At 36.3% G+C, this 16,926-nt stretch overlaps 1 protein-coding gene across 7 annotated transcripts in view; it reads left to right on the top strand.

Annotated features, from left to right (window-relative positions):
• The window catches only part of TBC1D5 (TBC1 domain family member 5), a 403,210-nt gene that overhangs the window by 335,396 nt on the left and 50,888 nt on the right, over positions 1 to 16,926 (top strand). For all 7 annotated transcript variants that reach the window (XM_061351052.1, XM_061351053.1, XM_061351057.1 and 4 more), the window contains one exon: positions 12,732 to 12,817. In XM_061351052.1, the coding sequence (XP_061207036.1) occupies positions 12,732 to 12,817 (86 nt within the window). The remainder of the gene's footprint in view (positions 1 to 12,731; positions 12,818 to 16,926) is intronic.

The raw sequence follows: 16,926 nt of genomic DNA, 5'->3' as shown, positions 1-16,926 counted from the left end.
ATAATTGAATATCAGCCTTTTATGCATTTGGCTAACTCCAGTTCTTAGGATAACGTGGAATGAAAAGCTCAAACCAGTGTTGTTGTCTTTGCATAGAATGATAAAGCTAACCTGCTTAGCAGAGTATTTGTTTCACATTTCTAATCTTTGAACAGATAATTACCTCAATTATTTATATGAAAGTTAACTTCTATGCACTTACAGTCCTTCATAGAACTTCCTGTGGAAGAACACATACTTTATTGAAAGTATGCATGTGTGAAATGACAAAATAAGGGAAGGGTTTTTTTGTGTATATCCTTTGTGTCTACCCAAAAGCCTTTACTGAAGGTGTGTCTCTGTGGATTTAATATCCCTTGAGTAGCCAATTTACTTCATTTTTTTCTCCTTATCAAAACCATTGAGCACTGTTAATTTTCAAAACAAAGGCTACAAAATTAAGAAGTACAGATACAGAGATAGGGCAGTGGAAAAATATAAAGTGATTTAAAAACATAGTTCTAACTAGAGTTGTTCAAATAAAAAAAAAAATTAAAAAACCCAATTAGAAACAAAAGTCATAGAAAATGTGAACATATTGTGTTCCTTAAATAACCAGATGTTCTTTCCTTCCTGAAGGCAGCCAGGGCTAGGAATAAAAGGCTTAAAACTATTGTTTTAAGTTAACTGTGAATTTTGCAAATCTGTTTTCACCCTTTAGCAAATAAAATTCTAATACAGCAACATAAGCAATGTAATTTTCATCGTTGGGTGTTCTTATTTGTATGTTGTTCCGTGTCGAAGTATTAACCTTATCATAGTGACTTATTAGAAAACTAAAGCACTGCGTAAAGCATTACAGTTTCACATTGCCTACTAAGAACCTGACAACCATCTTTTGTCTGAAAGCTTACTGTATTTATTCCCAATATGTTTGTAAAATAAGTTTGCTTTCAGATACTTTAATGTCATGAGTTACCCTATTCATTGAGCAAGCTATTTAGAAGACAGCTTTTCATAAGCCATTGATTCAAAAAAAGAAAAAAGTTGTTGTGCTTGGTTGATGGGAATTAATTTGTTATCCTAATAATATTCTAGTTACTGCTGCTGATATTTTTTCAACGTTGTATTTTAAGCTATTTGCTGACATTGAGAGAGGCCGTATAATAATATTAAATTCTAACTAAATCCTTGATGAAGCCTACATGACATTTCACAGAAGTTGTATTAGTTTGTCATGAATGAAATTACAGGCACTGCCAGAAAACTTAAGCAATAATATCTGGTCATGATTACTCATATAACGATTAGTTGGAGAAATCTGTATTCCAGCTTTTAACACTTTTCACAATCTGAGCAATGAGTGACAGGGGGAAAACACATTACTGAAATTTTGAACTGAACTCTTTGTACGTGTATTTTCAGCTGAATTTTCTTCTTAAGTAGCTGCCACCATCTCAGAGTTTTCTCCAAGCTAGTTTCATGTGCCTGAAAGGCTGTTGAGTTTCACTTTCTTCTTCTTCAGATAAATTCTTTTCTATACACTCATTAACTGAGGTGCCGCTGCAGAGCTGCAACTGTCCTTTGAAAGCTGCCGTTATGTCAGGATTGTTTGTTTTGCTGTTTGTGGCAGGAGAAAAGCAGGTTTGGGGTTGTTTTGTTTGTTTGTTAGCATTGTGTGTGCAATCTGGCATTAATTACGTCTCTTTAATGACCAGATTGCAGCCAATCAGAAGTTGGGATCTGGCACTGTTTGGGCATTAGGAGCTCATTAATTTGTACCTACACACAGAGGTACTGCTGGGGTGCAGAGCCCATTTTGTGAGAGGGGTACCTAAAAGGGGGAGGGGGGCTCTGAACAAATGTTTGCTTTTCTGCAAGGATTTTTTGATCATGAAAAATGGGACTGATAATTCAGGAGATTTGCAATAATACATTAGGGGTTTTAGCTGTACGAAAGCATCAGGAAGCTGGGATAATGAATATCCCAGTGCAGTACGAGCTGGCAATATGGGTAAGGTCACATACACTTTAACTGAGAGTTGCCGTGACAAGGGATATGACTGATAAAGGAAACAAGGTTTTCCAGAAAAGCTAAGTACATGTTTCTTCATCTGGGAGAGAAGGAATTAGGAGAAACAAAACAAAAAAAAAAATGTATTTACTTTCAATGATTTAACTAATGTTTGCCTTGATTTCTGAAAGTTTAAGATCTTGGATCCTTAATGCAACGTACATTTTTATGAAGAAAAACATGTCAGGATCTTCAAATCAACCTCTGGTTTTATAACCACATTCAATTCCTTGTAACAAACCATTTTAAAGGTCTGACTTCCCCATTTGCAAATACAGTAAGGTTAGATGTAATCTAAACACCGCACTTTGAATACATCAATGTTATTTTCTGTAACTGCATGCTAAGCTTTTAAATGTGGGCCTGCACAACTAAGAACTGAACGTATTTTACATGAAAAAGACATGATATTAACTTGTTATTTGTTTACATTCATGTTCTTAAAATCAGTAACTTTTGCTTTCCGTGCTTTGTTCTAACAATTCTTGTTTTAAATATTCGGTTATTGTGTTTCATTAATAGAATAAGGTATGACAGGCAACTATGAGTTTAATGATAAATTACTTGGAATAACCATGTTGCCATAGTATCACATAAAAATAGTAAGTGTACCATGAATTTAAAACCCTCTTAATTTTTGTACATTTGTTTCAAAACCTTCATTCCCAGTGCACCTATTCATTTTAAAATATAAAAAGGCTAGTGGTCAGTACTCACAGTATAATAACTTTGTCGTCTCAAAGTTCATTGCAATCTCTCCTGATATGTTAACCATTTAATTGACACACCATAAAATAATCATCTTCTTGAAAGTATCCTGTACATCACAAATAATATCTTCAGGAAAAAATCTTGTAAGGTGATTGATTACTCATCTAGTCAAAGCTTTTCAAATGAGAAGTCTTTCAAAGTCTTTCTCATTCCTCGATATCATAGGTAACACAGTAGTCATCACTTGAAGGAGAACACTGATCTCTTAGATTATCAGTGACAATGCAGTTTGCATTATTGCCCTCTCTTTAGTGTTGTATGCATAGGATGGTCGTTTGGGTAAGAACCCACAAATATTGATTCAGTCTAAGTTAAGCACCTATTACATTTAAGTAAGTAGGAAAATGGTGGGAAATAATACAGAATAAAGCAAAGCTTCCTGTATAATGACACCTCTCATAGTTAAGACAAAGCTGTGCCACAGGTAAGATGGTGCAGAAACTAAGGGCTTGTCCCAGGTCTATATAGGGCTGGATGGGATGGTGCTGCAGTCTGCTCCTGGCAGTGAAAGCAGAGCCCAGCAAGGAGGGCAAGCTGACTCCATTGTTCTCGTTGCTGGTCTTGGGTGACCCAGCAGGAAGGCTGCTGGCCTTGAGGGTGGTGAGGAGTTGGTGGCTTGGCTGGTGTTTTCTGGGCCTGTCAGAGGAGATGGCTAAAGGCAAGTTAGGAATAATAGTGTCTACTTCTGACTAATACTAAAACAAGTATGTAATAGTGTAGGCAATTACTTGATGATGTAATTGGACTGATTCCAAACACAAGGTGGGGGAAAGGTGTTTCCATTTTTAATCTTCTCTGAAGATTTCACACTTATCCTTTTTATCAGCTTGTCTTCCCCATTAAATAGAAGGCATGAGACAATGTCATAGACAGGCCAGAGCAACAACTAGGAAAGATTGAGAATAGAGAAGGAATTCATAAGCTCTGACATGTTAAGGCAAAGAATGTTTCCTTTGGAAGCCAAAACATTAAACTCTTCTTTCTATTTGAGCAAGTTGATATAGTTCTGAGGGCATCTGGCTGCAACATCTGTCACCCCATTGATAGCCAGAGTTGATTCGGCTGATATGGCTGACTAGATGGGTGTCCCCTTCTTCCCTCACCACTCCACGTGCATCCCTCCTGACGCTGCACGCTCAGTCAAAGGGGATGGCCTTCCCCGATAGGGGCGGTACCGTTCATTGGTCACGGGTATACGGTAGCTGCGCTCCCCTGCTAGAACCTCCACACAAGCTTAAGGTCCAGTGTATGAGAACATAGGATAGTCAAGCTTCCAAGACTCCAGACACATCCAAGTGAGGCACTGCACATGGCAGTCTGCCATTCTTTGTTTATATGGTGGACATGACGTACTGTGGTATGGAATACCTCTTTGGTTAGTTTGGGCCAGGTGTCCTGTCTCTGCTTCCTCCTGGCTTCCCCTCCTCCCTGACAGAGCATGAGACTCAGAAAGTCCTTGGTCAGAGTAAACATTACTGAGCAACAACTAAAAACATCGGTGTTATCAGTGCTGTTCCCAGGCTGAAAGTCAAAAACACAGCGCTGCACCAGCTATTAAGAAGGAGAAAATGACTGCTAGTGCTGAACCCAGGACAATAGGAAAGTAAAAGTAATTCTGATTGTACCTGATGCTAAAGCAAAAAGCTGGAGCTCTTTAAGCTCTTAATTACTTCAGCTACCAATAAAACTTACTGCTTGTGAACTTCTTGGGGCTGTTTCTTTCAAATGATTTGTTTACTTCTGTTTAGAAGTCATCTAAAGCTAGTGACCCTCTCCTAAAGAGTAATGATGTTAGTTATCAAATTACATTAATAAAATGTATTTTAACAATGTTAAGAGTGAGGTGATTATGGTTCTTATGTGCAACCTGACAATTCAGTTAATCACTTCTAGTTTGCAAGGTAGTTTATCAAAAGGAAGCACTTAAAGCACTTTGATTCTACCTAATCAAAAGTTCTGTGTATAATAATTTATTTATTTGACTAAAATTTGCAAAACACAAACTGCGAGTTATATAAAAATAGATTCATAACTTTTCAATAATTTATGAAAGATTAGCTACGGAATCATGTACCATCTATTATGGTGGAGTTTCAGTTCAGTCTCTTCTGATATAAATGTAGATATACTGATGATGTATTGACTTATTTATAGCAAATATTAATATATTAATTCTTGTATACAAAGCTATTAAAGTACATTTGTATTGGGAAACACTTCCCTGAAAGAGCAAAATATTTTCAAGTAGGAGTGAAAATAGCAGATTTTATCCTTTGCTTTAACTTTTTATGGGAAATTCACATCTATGCTTGGAGATTTGATGTCTTTGTTCTTTGTCTTTTGTAAGGAGCACTAGTGATCAAAATGGCTCTAATTATTGAAGACTCAAAATGAGAGGAGTTGCTTGTACCGCAGCACCAGGACTTTGGCTGTTTTCTGTGTTTTAGAGGAAAAGACTTTGACATCATACTCCTTTTGCTGCAGTGTGTGCATGGGGCTCTTTGAAAGATCCTTTTTCACTTCCTTACGGACCTTTTTGAATTGTTCTGCATATCACATTACACACAGATCATAAATTAATCTGGGTTTTTTTCCATGTAGCAGAAATAACCAAATAGCACCTTACAATGTTCTTGTTTTCCCTGATAGGTGAAATTTGTGTACAAGCATGTATCTGAAGAAGATATAATGCTGTAAGTGTGGTTTTAAGGGTTTATGCAGGTTGTCCAAAACGAGTGCCAATAAAACCATAATGTGGTAGCTTTTCTGTACATAAAGATGTCATATTTAAAATCTCATAATTTGAAGCATTCCAGGGTTTAAAGCAAGGCTTGCTGTGTGTTCCCTTCAAAAGCCTGGATCTACCCTCCACAATGTTGTAAAACTCCTGTTCCGAACTGTGAGGGTCTGCAAGATGCCAGAGCATAAATCTGTCATGGGGTAGGGCTGAACACTGTCAGATTTATACCTCACTATTTAGTTAATTTACTTCTGAAAACTAAGGGTTCAGTTGAAAAATAGGCAACTAAATTAAGAGGCAGATTTAAAGGGTACTTAAGCAATCCTGTTGATGCAAGATGGGGATTTTACGCAGGTTATGAACTTTAACATTGACAGGTCGGAGTCTTCTTGTCTGGGATATCAATAAAAGCTGATCTGGTAGGATTTGATCTACCTGTTAAAATGCAATGCACTATAAAACTATAAATAAAATCTAAGAAAAGGCTTCCCAACAGGTTAGAAGCCAAAATATGCAACTAGAAATTTCTTTCAGTCAAATCACTGGAGCATTTTTAAATCTCTCTTGTCATTTTTTTCACTTATTCATCTCTTGTCATATAATGCCCATATGAGAGAAGGCTTGTGTGTATGAAGTTAAAAACAGACCATAATGCATGGTATTTAAAATATCTTCCTGGTATCTGAAATTTCTAGTTGCCAGGGGAATGGAGGGTTGTCACATAACAAAACTGGAGATATTTTATTTCAGCTTGATCGGAGTTCAGGGGTTTCTTCCTGCCTTAACCCAGCTAACTGAATTTTCTTTCCTCTGCAGTTTTTTTCCTGGGAATTTTTGTCGTTTCAAGGGAAAAAAAAAAAAAAGTGGAAAGAAAAAGCAGGAAAAAAAAAAGTACTCCCTGGTTTTCTTTAGAGATAGAAACAATTAAATATGATCATTCTTCATGCTGTTATTGCATTATAAATAACAAGCTCTGCAATTGAGACCCATACTATCTTTATGAAAAATGTAAACAGGAAGCATTATTCCCAGTTTGAGGATTATGGTTTTCCTGTGATAAAAGGAAGTTCTTTATTAGAATACTCTTTATGTTGTGCTGCTTTCATACATAGAGTTGATAGATGCAGATATATTATCCAAAATATTTTGGATAATATTTTGCTATTGGCTTTGAACCACTTAAACTGCAGTAGTGCATTATGTCCTCTAATGTCTTACTGGGTTTATTTTCTTTTTAGTAGGTATTTAAGTCAGTGGTTTGAAGGTGGATGGAATAACTTTTGTGCTCCAGTGTTTTGCTTGTTCTACAGAAGGTATAACGAGGGAAGAAGAAGATGAGGTGGTGAAAGGAAGGTTTTGTTTGGGGAATGTCATTTCCTTTGAGTGCTCAAGGGTTTGGGGTGGGTTGGTTGTTTAGTATACAAAATATTGTGGTATGTTTATGTAATGTTAAGCCATTGCTTATACTGTGTAAGTCTAGTCATAGAATGGAGACAGCTGCTTGGATGGATACCTGACAGAAAAATAAAAAGAGGGAAGGTAAAATTCTCTGTACAGCTAGGCTATTAGATAATAATTAGTATGCACTTCATATTAATTATTAGTACCTAATAGAAAAACTCCTGCCAAACAGCACAAACTGTGTTCCTGATCCACACCTCAGCTGCTATGTTTCAGCTCTATTCCCAGTCCAGATTTTTGTCATGTTTGTATCATATTTATTCAAGAAAGAATCATAGGTGATAACAGAAAAGCTAAACCTTTGCTGACAACCCCAGTCATTACTGAATATAGGGGTCATATGCTCCTCCAACTTTTGTTAGAAACGAAAGGAAAAAAGTTAGGACTTCAATACAGAAATGTCTACGGCTATATGAGAAATATGAAAAAAAACAGCCAACAAACCAATATTGCCCTGTCAGCTAAAGAGGGAAAAAAAGGAGCAAACTGTTCCTTAAAAATATTTTCATAAAAAGAACAGCAGTGCACCATTATCCTTTTCTTATATATAAAAATGTTTACTTCAGTCTGTTCTTTGGTTCAGGCTTAAAATATTAATTTTTTAGAAAAAAAAATTGTATTTGGCAACATTTGTTTAATATAAAGAAAAAAGTAGTTTTAAAAAATCCCATTTAGCTCTAGTGAGATTATTATTTTGGTTAGCTTATTGCTGCATGTATGTATAATTCACTGCTGCTGTTTTGTTTGTTTTTTCTCTGTTTCATTTAGGTTATCTAGTTTCAGATACAGTCTATTAAGTAGAGTATTTTTCAGTAGCTGAGGTTTTCCCACCTGTCTATCCTAAAACACCTGCAACATATGTTTGTGTAACCCTGCAATGCTTTGTGGTTTGGGCCTTGAGAAATTCCCCCAGAGCTTTTTGCTTATAAACAGCTGAGCAATTCATTTCTCTAATGACGAGTGCTTTTCCCTTGGCATTAAAGCAATAGCGTGTTCACTAAAATAAGTCTCATTTTTTCTTCAGACATATTGAAATTCTTTTTTCATTTTTGTCTCTTATTCTGAGCCTTTAGACTTTGTGCAAAATTGCATTTGATTTTTTTTTTTCCTGTTAATAATACTGAACAGAGAAGTCGGGAACTACCTCAGCAAAGGAGAAGAGTGCTAGAGAGATTCTTCCACTTGCATCTGCATGTTAGCTTTTACAAATGGTGTGTATTGAGATGGTGAAACGTAATATTACATTGCAGTAACTGGTTTTCCTAATATGTTGTAGAGCAGTCTGCCTGTGACTTCTGTCATGCACAAGCATGCTTTACTATATCCTATCTATTCTGTGGGTAATATTCTGTAATACAGTATGTCTCCAGAGACCAGGGAGGAAAAGGGTTATAGTGGGGAATTTGAGTGAATGAGTACGATCCTTAGCTGTTGGGAATTGCTTTTCAGCAGTTTATGCAGGTTTAGGGAATCTTTTCTGCATTGGTGTGATACTGACTATGACCTCAGCCCCCTGCCTAGGAAAAGAACAGGCATGGGTCCCCTCTGTGACCGTGGAGGTGAATTAAGCCAAATAAGAAAGCCCTCAAAAGCCTTCTGCACGCCACAGGAACTGGAGTGAGCCAGTCTGGTAGTGGCTGAGAACAAAAGGAGAACAGGGGTTAGGACTTAAGCAGGCAGATGACGAGGTGGCATCTTTTAGGCTAAGACAGATTCAGAAGCAGGAGAATCTCAGAGATACCTGAAACATTTTAAGGCATCTCTTCCCTCTGGGCAGGACTAATGTATTTTGAAGAGAAAGAGTCCAAAATCACATCAATTTCTGTGCGTTTCTATATCTCAATTTCTTAAACTATCCTTTTAAAAGTATAAATTGGGCATTTTCTACCAGTTGAAACTAAGGTTGCTGTAGTTAGAAATTAAGAGTAGAAGAATGATAAAACCAGCAGACTGCTCCTAAAAAATGGGTGTGAGAAAGATGGATTTCTAGTATGGGTGCAGGCAGCTTTTCTCTGTAATTTCTGCACCGTCTTTCCTTAGAAGGGGAAAACCATAAATATGTTAATCTGTATAATGCCCTTACACAATTTCTTTAGGGGATTCAACAAACTGCTAATTGGAAGGGTTGATTTCACTCTCATTTTAACATTATCCTTTTAAGAACAAATATTTTATCTGAGGTACTTAGTCAGAACACAAATTGAAAAAAAAGGAAAAACTTTACTTGCTTAAGCAATTAAAAATATAAATAGGGCCATTCTCAAGTGCACTGTGTAGGGAAAAAAGATGTGGTTACTGTGAATATTTTAATCAACAGAGCTATGTTTTGCTGTAGATTGTTTAGCCTTCAGTCCTAATACATTGAATATAATAGGGCACAGCTCAAATTGCATGCTTACAGAGAGCAATGAGTTTAAATTCATAAGGAAGAGACTTTGTAATTGTGTAGGTTTTCATTTCCGCTTCTTACATTTAACTGATTGGAATTGTTAAAAAGAATATAAATTTAAAGGACCATCACAATGACATAAAGATCATAATCTTCATAAAATCATATTTTTTGCTGTCTGAGTTTTCAGAATTAGAGTTTTCAGAAGCAGTTAAGAATTTCTGTGGTGATACTTCACAGATACTTGTCTGATAACATATACGTCAGGTTGTGGTTTTTTGAACAATGAAATCTTCCAAAAGGGTTTCTCTGTTGTGTTAGAAAAGGAGCTGCAGCGGTAACCCTTGGTATTTGCTGTCTGGCATTTCTAATGTTTTTTCAACAGCATTTTTTCTGAGGGCTTTTTCTTTCACTGCATGTAATACTTTACAGTCTTTCACAATGCATGTAGTACTTTAAGCTGCTTCTTCCTTTGATACCTTTAAAACCTCACAGGAATTTAAATAGGCCCCTGTGAAAGTAATGCTTGAGCCTCATTCAATATGTTTGAGTTAGATCATTATTTCTATTAATGGCTTTAAGTGCTTAGATAGTAGATCAGCCTTTCGTGTCTTGAATTGCTTGTCATTTCTGCATAAATATGTTTCAAGATATTGTTCCATATGAGACCTCACTTGAAGTATTGTGTGCAGTTCTGCTGTCCTCAACATAAAAAGGACATGGATCTGTTGGAACAAGTCCAGAGGAGGGACATGAGAATGATCAGGGGACTGGAGCACCTCCGGTATGAAGATAGGCTGAGGAAGTTGGGACTGTTCAGCCTAGAGAAGAGAAGGCTGCGTGGAGACCATAGCAGCCTTCCAGTATCTGAAGGGGGTCTATAGAGATGCTGGGGATGGACTCTTCATTAGGGACTGTAGTGATAGGACAAGGGGTAATGGGTTAAAACTTAAACGGGGGAAGTTCAGATTGGATATAAGGAGGAAATTCTTTCCTGTTAGGGTGGTGAGGCACTGGAATAGGTTGCCCAAGGAGGTTGTGAATGCTCCATCCCTGGCAGTGTTCAAGGCCAGGCTGGACGAGGCCTTGGGTGATATGGTTTAGTGTGAGGTGTCCCTGCCCATGGCAGGGGGGTTGTAACTTGATGATCTTAAGGTCCTTTCCAACCCTAACTGTTCTATGATTCTATGTTGTTTGTTTGTTTTTTTTTATTTTTTATTTAGTCAGAAACAATGCGTGGTCATCTTTTTTATTTATTGAGTGGTGGAAAAAGAAATTTTGATGGCTTTGCTAAGTTTGAATGTATACTGAGTTACTAGAAACTAATTGTAAAAATCAGCTAGCATCTGCTTGCATGAATTTCTCAAAGGACTTGTCTTATGACTAAGAAGTGCCGTTCTTTTAGCCGTCTCTTACTCTTACACCTTGTTGAAATGGTCATCAAAACATATAAAGAAAAAAGTTATTTAATTCTTGGGAGAAAAGTTACACTGTTTTATTACTCTCACAGGAGTTGCGGAACCATCAGTTATCCTCATCATGTCAGTCTGGACTTGATTATCATAGAAATGCACTGAATTACCAAACTAGAGCAATAGTAACTAAAGCTGATTCATTGTTATTGCTGTCAGTTGATGAGGACTGACTTACAAGCCATGTGAATGGGCAGAGTTATGCAAATATTGTTTTTATAACAGGAGAATTAAAACATAGGCAGCCATTACAATGTGGGTGGTAGGATAGATAAGGATTTTTTAATGCCTAATAGCTTTTAGTTGTTTAATTTTTTAATGAACATTACAAACAGGATATACTTTAAAAATGTTTGATGTATTTCCAAAGAAAGAAAATGAGACATTTCATACAAGATTAAGTCTGACTGCAGGAAATTATCTGGAGATTCCCAGCCTTAAATTTGACCCCAGAAATCATCCTGGCCTTTGATATCTACTGCCTATTTAAGTCTGTTGTGCACATGCAATATTTTGGTCTTTCAAAATGCAACTCCTGTATCTTCCTCCAAAAATAAGGTTTACAAGGAACGAGGGTATCTGCTCTTATGTGGAAAATGAGAGGATAAAACTGTGGATGCTTAAATCTGTAATGAAATCTGGAGGGCAAATATATGATATGTGAAGCTGAAACAGCTGAAGTCTGACTCCATCAGAAATATAATGGGATCTCATTTGTGAATGACTATTTCAAAAAGCTCATTGTGTAGTTGTTTGGAACTATATTTGCTACTAGTAGGAATTAAGAAGGCAGAGCAGAACATGAGGTAATATAAACCTTTAAAGCAAAACACTTGGAATGTATTTAGAACTGGTTTGTACAATATACCTGATTATTATGCAGAAATTTACCATTTTTTTTTTTACACTAGAAATAAATCATTTCTTTAAGCTGTTTCTCTTCCAGTTTTTGTATGTGTGTGTATGTGTGTATATATATATATACCTCTCTGTTACTTTGGTTTCATCTGTATGAAAATTTCTTTACTTACAGATATTTACTTTCCCCTCCAAATAACATCCTTCAGGATGCATTCATTTGATCAAGAGATTTTATGCATATACTTTGGTCTGAATTTAATGTTCAGCAGATAATTAGATCCGGAAAGGACAATTTCAGAACTGCTGAGGGTTTCAGTGAAATAGGTTCATTACGGCAGAGGCAGAGACTAACAAGTGGCTTTTGGCTTCAATATGAATTATATATGTTTCATTGTAGCAGAACTTACTTGTGGTCTCAGTTTTGACTAGAGTGAAATTTGGTGAGAAGAAAGGCTCCGTGTGCCATCTAGTGGCAGTGTGCGTTGTATCACGGAATTCAGTTCTTTGCTTAACCAGGGCATTTCTAGTGATACATTCAGTTCAGAGTGTTAGCTGTAGTTTCTCCTTCCTAGTACTATTTTCTTTTTAAATATCACTTTAGCTTGGAGTTGGCAAAACTCGACAGCTGGCCTAAAGGAAGACCTCATATCAGTATCTGAGTTTGTCCAAGAATTATTGATTTAATTAGAAATGTTACCACTACAGCCTCAACCTCAGTGCTGTGTGAAAGAACACTACTTTCTGTGAGCATGGAGTGGACTTACTGGTAACACTTAGTAGTATTTTAAGTATTTTAAGACTTCACTTATATCTAACTGGCGTTATGGCCTTGAGAAACCAAGATCCTGGGAAAAGAAATGGTCTTTCAATTTCTACATTCCTGATCTTCATTAATGACTGTCTCTCTCATGTTTTCTTTAAATCTCTCAGAAAATTCCAATAAGGTATTCTTTTTAATTTTTTTAAATTTATTTTTTCTTTTAGAGAAATCCAAGACCAGTGACTCATCAATTCCAACAAAATCTAGATTATTACAAAGCACGTGGAGCGGACTTGATGAGCAAAACCCGGTAAGCTAGTTCTGAATTTGCTCACTGAACTAAAACCTTTCATAAAAAAATGTATCAGAGTCACTTTTATCCCAAATAGGAATTACATAAGCAGCATTAGAAGCACTTGTATTGATTTCATGCTATTTATTTTGAATCTTTACTTTGTCTATTCTTACATGAAAAATGAAAGTATTGCAGTCAGCTCACTGAATTTTTTTTAAGGTTAAAGACATTCATATTCAATGACATGTATACTAGAAGCAGCAGGTGATGCTCACTGGCAATGTGAGTTCTGTAGCCAAACTACTTCTGATGATGCATCTGATTGCAGTCTGGAGTACCCATGCACCAGAAGCTGTGTAAGTTAAATAGAATTAATATAAATTCAGTTTGAAGTAAGTTTTATTAAACCTTTTTGCAGCATTCATCCCTTGTTTTGCAAATGGTTTGTACCACTGCTGCTTAAAGTCCTTGTCAAAGCCATTTTGTCTGATGGTCACAAGTATAGAGGTACCCATGCCCCAGCTGGGTGGCCACAAAGTGGGCACTAGTTGCAGGTGGGTGGTGGCTGCTGATGGGCACCAGGCAAGCCAGCACAAGATGCAATGCCTTGCTTCACTTTATACCACCACTGGCAGTTTCTTGCCATTTGGCCATTGCCCATGGCCCTGGCCAAACACTGTCTCTGCTGTTTCATAAGAACTTGCAGGCTTTTCAACCTTTGCACCTCTGTCAAATTCTGTTTAAACCAGTTACACTAAAAGCTAGCTAAAATTAAAATGGAGTGGATTAAAAAGCTCTTAAAAATGGAGATTAAAGCTGAGTAGTGATTGCACAAGCAAATTTTTTTTAAGGAAAAGTAGGCTTTAAAGTTAGGGAAGGGTGTCAAAAATTACTGCATTCTGTTGCATTTTCTTGATGGTTTGTATTTATATCATGGTGGGTTTATATTTATTCTTTTAATGAATAGTCTCAAGAGTTGTCTAAATTTGAAAAATAAGTTATTTGAAAATTCCAAAAGACACATTTCAAGGATTCTGGGAAAAAAAATAAAAAATAAAAAATCATCAAGCCCGAACAAGAATGACACCTGTTGGAAATATATATTCTGAGGAAACGGATGTCCATTAAATTTATGTGGGGATATAATCATTGCACACATACCTACAGGGCACACACTAAAGGAGAGGAGAAATTGTTTACAGTAGTTCAGATAGACAAATAACTGGGATAAATTTATCCCAACACAGGAGCATTTAGAGTAGGTCAAGTGTAAGTGTAGTAAATCTCTTTAAGATGGACTGGAGAGAGAGCTGGTAACATTAGCAAATGGTTCTGCAGTGAGCAGAGAGATGGACTAGATCAGCTACCAGATCTTTTTCATCTTTAATTCCACAGGCTTAATAATATATTTAAAATATCTTGGCAGATCGCTAATATATCTTGCTTCTTTTATCACATACACAACTTTCTAATCTGTCATGTTCATGTATTTGTCTCTCATCTCTCATAATGGCTACCTACTGAAGAGAGAAATGCCTTTGAATAAGTCTTGCTTAAAACAAAGCATTTTCATCTTAGCAGAAAACCGCAGGGATTGAATCATCTTCCTACTGCTAGTTTAAAAATACACCATTCACAGTCAAGGTCAATGATGCTTATTGTGATGGAACAAAGTTGTTTCCTTCATAGACAGAATTCACATCTCCTTGATACTCATATTTTTAAACCGATGCCTTACTTTTAAATGCATCTGCTGATAAGTCTACAACATCAATCAGCATTTTTCTTGTAATCGTTGTGCATGTCTGGTACATTTAGATGGTTAAAATGTAGACCTTGTTCCATGTTTAATGACTGTAATCATCTTTTGCATTAATATATCAGACATTTAAATGGTAAGAAACAGGTACATTGTTCCTATGTTCCTGAACTTCAGCTCAGTTTTAACATACCTCCTCCAGAGATCTAGCACCTCGCTATTGTTCATTTTCTGAAGCTGTGATTCAGAGAAATTGCACAACAAATTTTACTTCAGAATGCCTTTTTTAAGACCACCTCTTGATAATAAATTTGGATGGCATCATTATTTTTCATGTATGTATTCTGAAATTATCAGTATCAGTTCATAGCAAGTATTAGGAGCTGCGACAACTATCCTTTCTAGTTCTCAAATAGCCATAAAACATGACAGCACGTTATTGTTGAAAGCATTTTTTTTAATTGTATTTCATAAATAATGGCTTAGAGAAGAATTTTGGTGTTTAATGTTCCTGTAAAGTGAAGTTTCTCAAAACGTCTCTTTCCAACCATCTGAAAAATGCAATTAAGCTAACTTTTCCTGGTTTATATTTATGTGAAAGCAGCAAATTAAATAGTGTAGAAGGAAAACTGATAGGTTATAGTAAGCAAAATATTGCTGAAAAAAAAAAGAAACAAGAAGGAAACAACCTGTTGGACACAAATACAAGCCTCTGTGTAAGCTTTGTCTCCTGCATCTGTGGACCAGCATGATTCCAATGGTGCAGTTTTCTCAAAGCATCCAGTGGTTTTGTTGCTCAGGTAGCCTGTCAAAGATTTACTTCCAGTAAATACCATTTTTTTTGTGCAAAGTCAAGGGTTTTTTACTGATTGTCAAGGTTGTAGACCTGTGACAACACAAACCTGAACTCAGTGTGCAAGCCACTATATTCTAAGGTGATGTTTTAGGTGAGTGAATGATATATCCTACCCCATTCTTGGGTGGCTAGTTTCAGCAGAATGAGAGGAAAATATATGCCAAATATACCAAAGTTTGGATTCTGAATCTCAGCTAAGTTATTACTGGTATGACCTTTGAAATCAGGATCTAATTAGATTCATTTCAAATTGCTGATAATTGATTGAGATCTGCTAAGCCAGCATTTGGCATTTCTTCTTTCACCTTCAAATCTACAACCTTTGTTTTCTTTCTGAAATGGAGAAGGCATTAAACAAAAGGCCCTGTGCTGACTCTTCTGATGCAACATCTATGTGACGGAATAGAAAAAATCTCTTTTTTTCCCTTAAGTATCTCTGCTGTACCTTGGGGAACTGATTACTGAATTAATCTGATAGGTAGTGGCAATGTAAAATTTAATAGCAATAATTTTACTATGTCCTCTTCTTTAAAATCATTATGACGTATTCAGTTTGCTTTTGAAACCATATGGGACTCCTGCAAGAGTATTTTATAGTTCTGAAGATGCTCTCTTTGTAGTGACTTTGTCAGTCATTCTCAGGTGGCTACAGGAAGACTTTTTGTAGTATCAGCAGCAATCAATGAACTCGGGAGACACAGAAGCATTCTGTAATCATCATTAAGCAATCATTCCTTTCCAGCTTCCATAAGTTGGGAAGCAGCACTTTGTCCCACTCTTTGTGCTGATGCTCACCTAAAAAATGCTATGTGCTGTCCTTCTTAATCGCCAGTACATGGCAGAAGGGCCCCATGCAGCTTGGGGCTGTATCTCATGAGTGTGCAGGCTCACATTCTTTCTCCTGCTGTCTCATTTTAACTGTATCTATTCTGAGTCTAAATAACTCAGCTGTTGTTATTTTCTGGATATGTTCTATATGTGTGTGCACATTTATATTGTGTATTCTAAAAAAAAAATCTCGAGACAAATAGGGAAATGATATGAAAAGCAAATCAAAATCACTTTTCCAGGTGCTTGCACAAGTTACAAGTCACCCATATTAATTCATTTGTAGTTTATTTTTATCTCAACTTCCCCAAACTATTTTTTTCCCCAGTACAATGATTGTATTGTTTCTAATTACATGTATTTCTTCAAAATTGTTAAAGACAACTATTTATATCACTGAAGTACAGCTGACTAAAATAAAACCTCAGGAGTGGAAGGGTCTCCGTGGTTGTGATATGTTTCTGTTAAGGGTATTTCAAGCACTAATTATATAAAACAGGAAAATATTACATGAACAAACAGGAATGGCTTTACTGATCCCTGGGTTATGTGGTCACTTCTACTGGGAATTAGAACCTTCTTTGCCTCTTGATTTTAGACATTAAATGGTTCGATTGTTTCCTCATTCTTAATGTTGCATATAACTGAAGTGAATTAAATAGCCACTGTAGTTAAAAATTA

This window comes from Neopsephotus bourkii, unplaced genomic scaffold (genome assembly GCF_033783945.1).
Source record: "Neopsephotus bourkii isolate Nb327-2 ecotype Australia unplaced genomic scaffold, CSIRO-AGI_Nbou_v1 NB_549, whole genome shotgun sequence".
Taxonomy (NCBI): domain Eukaryota; kingdom Metazoa; phylum Chordata; class Aves; order Psittaciformes; family Psittacidae; genus Neopsephotus; species Neopsephotus bourkii.
Note: the sequence above shows the minus strand (reverse complement) of the source record. Positions and strands in the feature narration are given on the sequence as shown.